We start from the raw sequence: 10,804 nt of genomic DNA, 5'->3' as shown, positions 1-10,804 counted from the left end.
CAGTGTTGGACCAGGCAAAAGACACGTGGCTCACATGTAACTGACCACCCTGTGTTGATGTCCACTATCAAATTGGTGGCCCAACAGCATTTAATCCTTGCAAAACTACAGCTACTTATTCAAAATAATAAAAAAAGTTATCTGTGCCCACCTTGCCACCTAATTTCATGCCCAAAGCAGTGTTGGGCCAGACAAAAGACAAGTGTTTTAGATGTAACTGACCACCCTGTGTTGATTCCCACTATCAAATTGTTGGCCCAATGGCATTTAACCCTTGCAAAACCACAGCTACTTATTCAAACTAATGAAAATGGTATCTATGGCCACTTTACCACTTGATTTCATGCCCAAAACAGTGTGGGGCCAGGCAAAAGACTAGTGCTTTGCATGTAACTAACCACCCTTTGTTGTTTTCCACTATCAAATTGGTAGCCCAAACTCATTTAACCCTTGAAAAACTAAAGCTTATTCAAAAATGATAAAATATAGTAACTTTGCCCCCCTGATTGCATTCCCAGAACCTAGTTGGGTCAGGCTAAATAGTATTGCAGTTTGTATAAGGGACACCCTTTAGTGTTAATCTGATGTGAAATCAGTGATCCAACTTAATTTAATCTTTTAAAAATAAGCTTTTCTGAATAAGCAGCTGGTGCGTGAATAGGAAGCTAACTTCAGCCTTGTATGATATGCTTCATAACAGTAAAACATGATCGTTGGAGCATATACGCTAATGCAATATTGGACCTAACGGTCATTTATTGTGTAATTGGCACGATATGCTGGTGAAAAACCTGTAGTGTGTAGCCAGTCTTGCACTTGTGAAATTTGGATACTCCTGTAGGATCTATATCACACAATTAGAATTCACTTAGATGTGCAAATTACAATTTTTACATATTTATTTAGTGTAAAAAGTTTCTAAGGATTAAAATTATGTAGTAAAACGTGCATATTCAGAGAGAAAAAATGTTACTGTTGGAGCATTGAAGGGGGAGGGAAAACTTGTACTGAATGACTGCTTCCTCCCCGGCCTCTTCCCCTCCCCTTGTTTAGGACTGTTGCCGTTTCTTCTGTCTTCTTCCTTCAAGCACATTGCCACCAGGAGGCAAGGCACTGCCCCTTTAAATGCATCCTTTTCCCCTCCTCCTCGACTGATCGATCCACCATTTTCCACAAAAAACCCTGTACTCCTACATGGAACAGAAAAGGGATTTTGGGATTGATCGTGATTGGAGATAATTATTACAAAGAAGGATATCTAGACGTGAAGGAGGAGGAAAAAAAAAAAAAAAAAAAGCCATCCAGGGGAGGGGGACTGCCATTGGAATCCCCCTCCTCCCTACCTGATAGACATGGCTGCAAACATGTACAGGGTTGGAGGTAAGAGAGATGCGGTGTATTTGATGCCCGAGCTACCAGGTTGGGGCCTTGTTGTGGGATTAGTATATAAGCACTGTTCTTGCTGCGGGGTGACTGGGACACTTTTGCGCGGCAGTTTTATGTAGTAGTTTGGGATTGCAGTCATACAAATAAACGTAGAACTCCCGCACACTCCTATACTGCCCCTGCTGGAAGTAATTAGGGGTGGGTTGGGGGTAAGACGAGAAGTGAGGAAATGTCTGTAAAATCTGATGCTGCAGAACCTCAGTTACCTCCTTCCATTATCCCGTGGGGTTACTAGCTATTACACTGTCCTCAATTTATAACGAAGGTGCTCATGGAAAACATATGTTTAATATCTAATGGAATAGCGATTTGTATTCCCTCCTGCATTTATGGCTTTGTTGTATCGGGGGTTGTAGCACTATTTTTATTTGCATTAAAGCTTGGTCTACAAGTTAATATCTTGGTGAATTTGTATTGCGCGCCCTATAGACCCTTCTCCCGTTAAGTCCACTGTCATGATCCTGAGCTACATTTATTTGAAGTCTCTTTGATACAATATAAACTAATGAAGGGAGGCGCCTGATGTGAGCCGGAAGGCCCAAAGCCTAAATACAGTATAGATTATGTACAATCATTTATTTTATTATGGACGCATGCATTATGTTTCTGTAGGGAATTTGGAATGAACCGCCAGGTCCATTTTTATTTCTTGTAACCAGTTTCCACTATCGGCCTCCATAGCGATGTTTAACCACCTGGCAAAATGACATTTTTATTTTTGTTTTACTAGTAATGATTTTTTTTTATAATTATTTTTTTTTTTTTATATATAAGTCTGTGGCAGGTTGTTTATTCCGTGTAGACATGGCGAGTAAGCAGGCGAGGTAGTAGGAGGGTTTTCCCTCCCCGCCGTCTGTTCACATCCCCGTCATGTCTGACAGTTTACAGTCCGATCATTACAGCTATTGGATCATGCTGAAAGATGGCTTTGTTGGGTTAACGGATAGCAATGAGTATAACTAAAGGTAATAGGACTGCTACCAACATGGCGAGGGAGGGGGCAAATATGACACACAAGACACTACAGGCGGTACGAAGAGGAGGCTATAGCAGACAGGACAAGTCTTACGTAGTTAAAGGAATATTTAATTTTTGTATTGTAGGTAGACGTATGAGTTAATTGCAGATGTCTCTTACGGTGTCTGGTTTCAAAATACTTTAAAAAAACAACCCAAACATCTATGAAATGTGTGTGTGTTCCAAAGTTTACCATAAAGTCATGTAAGTGGTCTTAAGGGTTATTTCTAAGGTAATGGTTACTGGTAAGTTTCTTATCTTATTTAGCTATTTTGTGACTGCCCTTTGCTTCATGCATTCTAAATGGAACTCTTCTGTTTGATATCCCTGGCCACCCATGCTGCTTCTTTCTGAAGTAGTGCTTATGTGACAACTGTATTGTAATCCATTACTAGAATCCATTACTAGACTGATGATCCAACTTATTGTTTATAATGAACTTGTTTTCATGCTGCACTATTTATTGTTTGGTCTTTTTTTGTGAGATTTTACATCTCTTCTCAATATTATAGTTTGTTTATTGTTATTTAGGGGCACATTTATCAATATTCACATAAAGTGAAAAGTAGTTTTCAATCCTTATCGCAATGATAAGGATTGAACTATTTCTCACAATTATGTACAGCCCTGCACAGAAACAGCAGTTCCGAAAAACTGCTGTTTCAGTGATAAAAAAAAATCATACTTGCCCCCCTCTTCGGAAGCGCTGTCTCCGGGTCTTCTCTTCACTCTTCAATTGCGCATGTCCAGTTCCAAGAACAGATCCCCTCTGTCTCTGCAATAATAGTTGCAGAGAGAGTGCGCTGAGTGACAGGGAGGGATCATGTGATCCCTCCACACATGCGCTGTCCAGCTCTGCTCTTCGGAGCAGAGCTGACAGCATTAGATTTCTTCAATTCGGATGATGTACGCCAGCTGGCGTACATTAACATGACAAGTTCCCGGAAAAAATGTTTTTTCGGGACTTGTCAGATTGCGGCCAGGAGCAGTCACCATTCTGTTGAATGGTGACTGCTCCCAAAAACGAAGAGGAATGCAAAGCAGCAGATATCCATGATATCTGCTGCGATGCCCCCTTAATAAATTTGCGGAGGACACCTTAATGACCCGTTAAAAACACTATCGTGCTTTATTAAATATGCCCCTTAGTGGCTTGTCAGTAGTTGGATGAGATATATAGTCTTTGCTCCTTTTGAGATTAAAATGTCTTGTACACATATGCAAAAGAACATTAAATGGTATAGCTCTAGTTTGTCCTCTTGTTAAAGAAGCACTCATATTTATTCAAAGTTAAAAGGATAGTGTCACTTCTTGCCTGCAGTATTCCGTGTGGTCAGATGCAGGTGAAATGTCTTGTCAAGTGCTAAATTCAGGTTTTCTTTAGAAAACCATTCTATTTTTACACGTGTAACAACATTAAAATGGACTCCACAAATAAGGTAACACTTGATAGAAAGCATGTCTGTGTTCAGGCTCATTTGCCTTTCTTGAATAATAATTTTCAGACCCTGCTTTTTAACTTGTATGTATGAGGCCAGAGGGATAAGACCACAATCATTACATGCAACTACTACTTAATGCATTTTTATTCCTCATTAATGGATCTTCTGTTGTAGCAATTGTAAAATAAGTGGTGGGGGGTAGCATTTTGTGGCATTGGGGCGTATTTAATAATAATTGTGTTTGTGCCCCGTAATTATCGTCTTATCATCGCAATGATGACATATGACATTTCGTGGGCAATTTAATAAAGAAGTCCTGTTGTCAGATAGGAGGCTGTTCTGGCAATTACTTTTTTTTTTTTTTCTACTGAAGATTCCTGAAAAGCTAAGCTTTTCGAAGCTTGATCACACCGCTGTCCCAATTGAGCAATATGGGGACTGCGGTTTAATGCAGTAATTTGTCTAATGATGAATTTGATTTAACTAAACATATTAATAAATTGGAGAATTTGTTTACAGCTGAAATGAGACAGTAGAGGGATGGTGGTTAATCTACAAAACTGTGTAGATCAGTGGTTCCCAAACTGTGTGCCATTGCTACCTGGGGTGCCATGGCGATCTCACAGGGGTGCGGCGGCCAGGGCCGGTGGTAAGCAAGGCGGGGGACTACTTGGTAACTATTCTGGCTTAGGGGTGCCTTGAAAAAAATTGAGAGCCTAGAGGTGCCTCGAAGTGAGAAAGTTTGGGATCCACTGGTGTAGACAATAATGTAGTTCTGAGAAGCCTCCTATTATTTAAGTTCTTGATGTTAAAGGATTACCCTCAATTATTAAGAGTGAAACCAGACCTTGGATGCCTGCTCTTTGACTCTGAGACTTTAGGTGATCTACACAGAGACAAGGATGATGATGATGATGATGATTGACTGTGAAATTAAAAAAACAAATCTGAGTTGAAGCATTTTAAAAGAATAAAACATGTTAATAGTTAAAATCATTAATGAAAAGGCAGAGGGATTTGAGAAACAACTGGTGACTGGTAAACATAATAAATTCTCACAAGATATGGTGGCTTGCCAACATGGGTCCATTCCTTTTCAATAGCAATTGAGGTTTTAAGGGAGATGCATCAAATAAAAGACAATGGTATGTTCCATGACCGTTCATCAGACTCTTTTATTTTAGAGTGAATTTATTTCTGGAAAAGAACACCTAAAAGATTCGTTAAGGGAGCCACAATCTTTTAATGAGGGTGGATCAGATATTTATTTAGGTGCTTGACTAAAAACAAAGAATGAATCTTCAAACCAAAATGATTCATTTATTTATTTTTAGTGAGAGACATTATCCCCAAAAAAAAACAAATCCTTCCCAAGCACCATCTCTAGGCAAGTAGAAATGAGGTTTAAATATATGTAACGATAATTGATCTGATAAAGTACTCACTGCATAAGAGAGTCTACTTGGTAAAAATCACAATTACGGCCCACCCTGAGAAGCAAACATTTTCAAACTTTGTGGAACTTATTTGTTCAATCTTTGTAATGTAGAAAGTATTTTGTGAAAACGCAGATTAAAATTAATAAATGCTTCCCTCCTAATATTTCTTGACAAGGAGGAACAATGGCATTGGATTATCGGGAAGATCTATGGAAAGAGAATAATGTGGATAATAATGAATCCAACCTCTTAACTTTCTCTATTTGATATCAATAGAAATAGAATTGATCAAATTAAAAGGCGATTTACATGTAAATCTGAGTTCTTTCCACTGTCTGAAAATAGTCCATATATTGTTTCTCCATGCTAACATTAGATAATTTTAAAGAATTATGTCTTAAAGCAGCAAAACATCCCTCTAATCTGATGGGTGCAAAGAAACAAGCTTAGAAGGAACTTAAATCGAACTCATCCATTGTCATCAAATCTGCAGACAAGGCAGGGGTGGTCATTCAGCTTCTAGATGATTAAAAAAAAATGAAGCATGTAGTTAGAGCAACATGCAGGTCCTTCCCCGGCTTCGGGATTGTTATCAGCTGAAACTCGAGCATCTCTTTGGGAAAGTGCCCCTGCTCAGTACCAGCATTATACATTTGCATAAGAATAGAGGCTAAATCAGACTTGAAAGTGCTATAGAAATTATTAGTGTAGCCGTCCGGGCCTGGGGCTTTATCTCTCTAACTTTTTGATAACCTCTTCAATTTCTGACTGTCCACGGGGTATCCAGGTACACGGCTGTATCGGGGTCTAAACTGGGAAGATTAAGGCCTTGTAGAAAGGAGTCTATTGTTTTGCTATTAGGCTGAATCGTAGTAGGGTCTTCCTTTAAGTTGTATAAAGAGCCATAAAACTTTGCAAATATGTTAGCTATATCTTTTGGGTTAGAGGCTTTTTGATAATTTCTCGCTAACAGATATTTTATTCTGTTCCTGGCTTGGTGGCCTCTCAATTTACGCGCTAACATCTTCCCTGCTTTATTCCCAGCCACGTAGAATTTTTGCTGCAATCTATTTAGGGCTAATTAGATCCGAGCCATAAGTAACTTCTGTAATTGGGCCCTTACCTGAGTAAATTCTTTTTTAATCTCTAGATGGACAGGCCTTATTTTGAGCCTCACGCCCTTGATGTTTGGCTTCTAGCTCCTTCTGGCAGTGGGCACTAGCTTGCTTCAATCTAGCCCCCGTCTGAATAGCAACCCCCCGCACCACTGCTTTTAAAGAACACCAGAAATTGAATATATTAGTCTCTTCAGGACTATTAGTTTGGCAGAATAAGGAGATAGAAGTTAAACTTGCGTTAAAGAACTCTAACAGGGAGAGCAAGTAGGCTGGGAAGTGCCATGGTCTAGGGGACATTTGGGGGCGTCACAGACGCCAGGACCAGAGTAGCGGAGCTTGATCCAACCATGTCAATCGCCCATAGTTATTAGACAACCCTCATTATGTTTATCAACTTCCTGGAAGACCTCCCTTAAGAAAGGTATCTGGCGAGAGTTTGGGGCATAGAGGGAGGTAAGGGTGACTAAGATGTCCTCCAATAGGCCGACCAGAATCGGGTATCTACCCGCCTTGTCCGCTATCTGCTTTTTGAGGATGAAGGAGATCTAGTACCTAAATAGAATGGCAACCCTGTTGCGTTTTAATGGACCATTCGCCATGTATATTGGAGGATAATGGTTATCTCTAAAAGTGGGGGAGGGGCAGAGGCTGAAAAGTGAGTCTCTTGTAGTGCAACAATGTCTGCCCATTGTTTAAAAAAATAGGTCAACGCCATGCAACGTTTGTTTGGTGAGCTTAAGCCCCAGACATTAAGAGATAACTGCTTAACCATCTAAGTTGAGAGGAGTAATGAGTAGGCTATCTGAAGTAAAACCACAGTATACCCAATATGAGAACCGGGAAAGGAAGCAAACCACACTAGCATCCTGAGAAAGGGTGTGAACCAGAGTTGTAGCGAAGACATAAAGGGTAATAAGGGAAAAAAGAAGAAAAAAAATAGGGCAAACTAACCGAAATAACCCAAACCATTGGGTTAGCGTATTTGCTGGAGGGGAAAAACCAGCAAAATGGGTATCGGGGGAGCATGGACTTACGGGGTCCCCACCCACGTACAGATCACCCATTGAAACCCAGTAACAATTGAAAACATACAAAGTAATGAGAGAAATTTAATCTGAAACAAAATTTCAGGTTGTTATACATGTGGGAGCACAGGGTCTTTTACGTGTAACCATTTTATGAACAAGTCTCAGAAGTGACATAAATTTAAGATAAGAGATTGCATCAATTGTAATGCTGGTTACAGACTTCAGTGTTTTCAGCCAATTACCAGGCCAATCACCTGATAACCACCGTTCAGCCCGATATTGCGTTGGTGTGTACGCTTAGATGATGAACGGCAGTTGTTGCAAAGCACCGACTATCGTTTGATTTGTTTAGCAGAACTATAAATCTCATTCAGCTAAGGAATGACATCCTTCTAATCCTGCAGTGTGTACAGTCATGGCCAAAGGTTTTGAGAATGACAAATATTCTTTTTCACAAGGTCTGCTGCCACAGTTTTTATGATGACAAGTAGCATATACTCCAGAATGTCATGAAGAGTGATCAGATGAGTTGCAATTAATGTCAAAGTCCCTCTTTGCATTGATAATTAACTTTATCTCAAAAACATTTCCACTGCATTTCAGCCCTGCCACAAAAGGACCAATTGACATCAGGTTAGTGACTCTCTTGTTAATACTGGTGAGAGTGTTGACGAGGACAAGGCTGGAGATCACTCTTTCATGCTGATTGAGCTAGAATAACAGACTAGAAGCTTTAAAAGGAGGGTATTGTTTGAAATCATTGTTCTTCCTCTGTTAACCATGAATAGCTGCAAGGAAACATGCAGTTATCATTGCTTTGCACAAAAAGGGCTTCACAGGTGTATATGTGTGTGTGTATATATATATGTATGTATATATATATATATATGTATGTGTGTGTGTGTGTATATATATATATATATATATATATATATATATATATATATATATATATATATATTCTCTATATCTCTACTACTTTAATTCACCGGTTGGGTTCATAGTATAAAGGATATCATTTCCTGTTATTGATATTTTGTTCTATCTTGTTTCAATCGGGCTGCCTCTAGTGTGAGATGCTATATACATCAGTTTGTGGTGGTGATAGTGTTGTTGTTTTTTTCAGCATTGTTTAGGTTGGTATAAAATCGTAATGCAGCAACTATATCTGTAGCATTCTATAGATTCCAGTATAACTAGTATGTCTGTTGATATTTGTGGTGAAACAAGTATTAATATCACCCTAACCAGCCTGCCCCTTGTTTCTCACATAATGTGGATTATAGCAAGTACTTTTTATAGCCCTTGCTTTTGTTCCCCAGCTTAACAGAGTACAACTACAGTGTCTAATTACATGTGGATAAGAGGACATTGTAGCTCATTGTAAATATGTATATTGGTTATTGTATATTATTGATGTGGCTGTGAGGTTGCTATTCATTGTCCTTAAAGGGAGGGAAGCCAGTGGGGTTATGGGTAAGGATCAGGTTGCAAGATACTGGTGAGGGGGAAGGCTATCTAGTATCTATTGTTCTCACAAGACTACTCCAGACGTTTGATCTACAATGTGGAGGGGGAGGTTTTGCGGAAGTACAGCTCATCTCCACTCCCCTCTCCAACCCCCCGTAGTACAGGACTCACCAATGTTCAACAAGGAGAGACCCAGGATGGGGAAGGCACTGTAAAGTTGACCCTAGAAATAAGGAGCCACTCCATGGGGGGGGGGGGGTATTCATTCTGAGACTTGATTCATGGAAGGTGCAGTGTAGCTGATTTAGAGTTTTCATTCTCTGTCGGTAAACCTGCCTGCCATTTATTTGCTGTGTGTACATAATAATCTAGTGATTGGTTTTTTTTTATTACAATAAATGTACTGTTGTACTTTTCTAACTGCATTTGCCTAAGTGACTAATAAGAACCTTAGAAGGTACTGGGTAGAATTGGGCCAGAAAACCCGGTATCTTCATAATATTTAACTATAAAACAATATCCTCTTGGTATCATGGCTCTGCTATGTTGGGCTGTGAGGCTAAAAGTATATGTACTCATTGATCACCCTAACCTGCATACTTGGTACCCTCTATCGACACATCCTATGATCCTGTGATTATTTGCACTTGTGAGAATTAACTGTCCAATTCACAGCAAGTGCTAATCGGCCTTCGACTGCATTTACACTTTTCAAGATTTTGCGGCTATAATCGGCTGACGTCCCCAGGTTTTAATGATCTGTATGAACACATTTTATATCAATATGCAACAACCAGTGACTCCTTTAACAATACTTCCCTGAATTAACAAATCAATTCTATACATACTTTAAGCAGCCATTTTAATGGCTGTTGCTCCTAGCAGCATACTGTGCCTGAAATAACCAAAACTATGAATATGAAGTTTGTGTTTTTCCTCCTTGCAAATGGGATTTGGTTTGTTATCATTTGTGTGGCTGGATCACGTAGAAATAACTTATTGTAGATATATATATAATCTGTATAAAAAGAGCTCTGTTTGACCATGTAATTTATCATTCTGTAACCTCTAGATGATCACCAGTACCTCAAAGGTCATTCCACATCAAATCAACACAATTTCAGAAAAAATTCTACCTTTATATTCTCTAATTTCAATTAAATTTGGTATGATAAATGCTGCCATGGGTGTAATGAAAACTTCCAAATCTTAGGCTGTGTACTCTGGATTTGAAGTTATGCCTTTTTAAAGCTGCCATTTTTTTTTAACGAAAAAAGCTGCTTTTAATGTGGGTTGTTTTTGTTTGTTTTTTAAATTGCATTTGTAGCTTACCTGATTGAGCTAGATAGTTGGGCAAGGTCTTATTTTAAACCTCTTTATGGGCTTTCATATGACATATAACACAACAGTATGTTTCAAGAAAAATTAAAAATGTAAAATTTTCAGTATCAAAATTTTGATTTTCTCAAAAAGCTATATTTTAAAACTTTTGAAAAACCTCTCAAAAATTGTTCATACTGTTAATAAATCCCTGAAGTTTTATTATGGGATCATCTGCTACAAGAGCTTTCAGCTTTGTGTGATTCATGAAAATTGTATTTGAGTCACTACACATCTGAGAAAATCAACAAAACAATATTTTTTCCAGTTCACTTCATTACAGGAATGCATGTTACTCTTCAGGTGTGTTTTGGAGACGGGATGTTAGACAGTGCCTGCTCCCACTTCTGCACAGGTGTGGAAAGAAACGTCAATTGTGTTAAATAGGCCTGTCTTTTACAGGGACAGGTTAGGTTTGGGTGGGCTTCAATTAGTGAAGAAAAGCCCCTTGGACACTAATTTAA

The 10,804-nt window shown here is 38.9% G+C and overlaps 1 protein-coding gene across 11 annotated transcripts in view; it reads left to right on the top strand.

Annotated features, from left to right (window-relative positions):
• Positions 1-1,052: 1,052 nt before the first annotated feature.
• Positions 1,053-10,804, top strand: part of MTA1 (metastasis associated 1) — a 303,171-nt gene continuing 293,419 nt past the window's right edge. For 6 of the 11 annotated variants that reach the window (XM_075192760.1, XM_075192757.1, XM_075192759.1 and 3 more), the window contains exon 1: positions 1,055-1,380. In XM_075192760.1, coding sequence (XP_075048861.1) covers positions 1,353-1,380 — 28 coding nt within the window. In that variant the 5' untranslated portion in view covers positions 1,055-1,352. Of the gene's footprint in view, positions 1,381-10,804 lie in introns of all 11 variants that reach the window. The other 5 variants (XM_075192763.1, XM_075192762.1, XM_075192754.1 and 2 more) reach the window with 4 other exon arrangements.

This window comes from Mixophyes fleayi, chromosome 12, assembly GCF_038048845.1.
Source record: "Mixophyes fleayi isolate aMixFle1 chromosome 12, aMixFle1.hap1, whole genome shotgun sequence".
In the NCBI taxonomy this organism is placed as follows: domain Eukaryota; kingdom Metazoa; phylum Chordata; class Amphibia; order Anura; family Limnodynastidae; genus Mixophyes; species Mixophyes fleayi.
The sequence above is the reverse complement of the archived record's forward strand: the minus strand, read 5'-3'. Positions and strand labels throughout refer to the sequence as shown.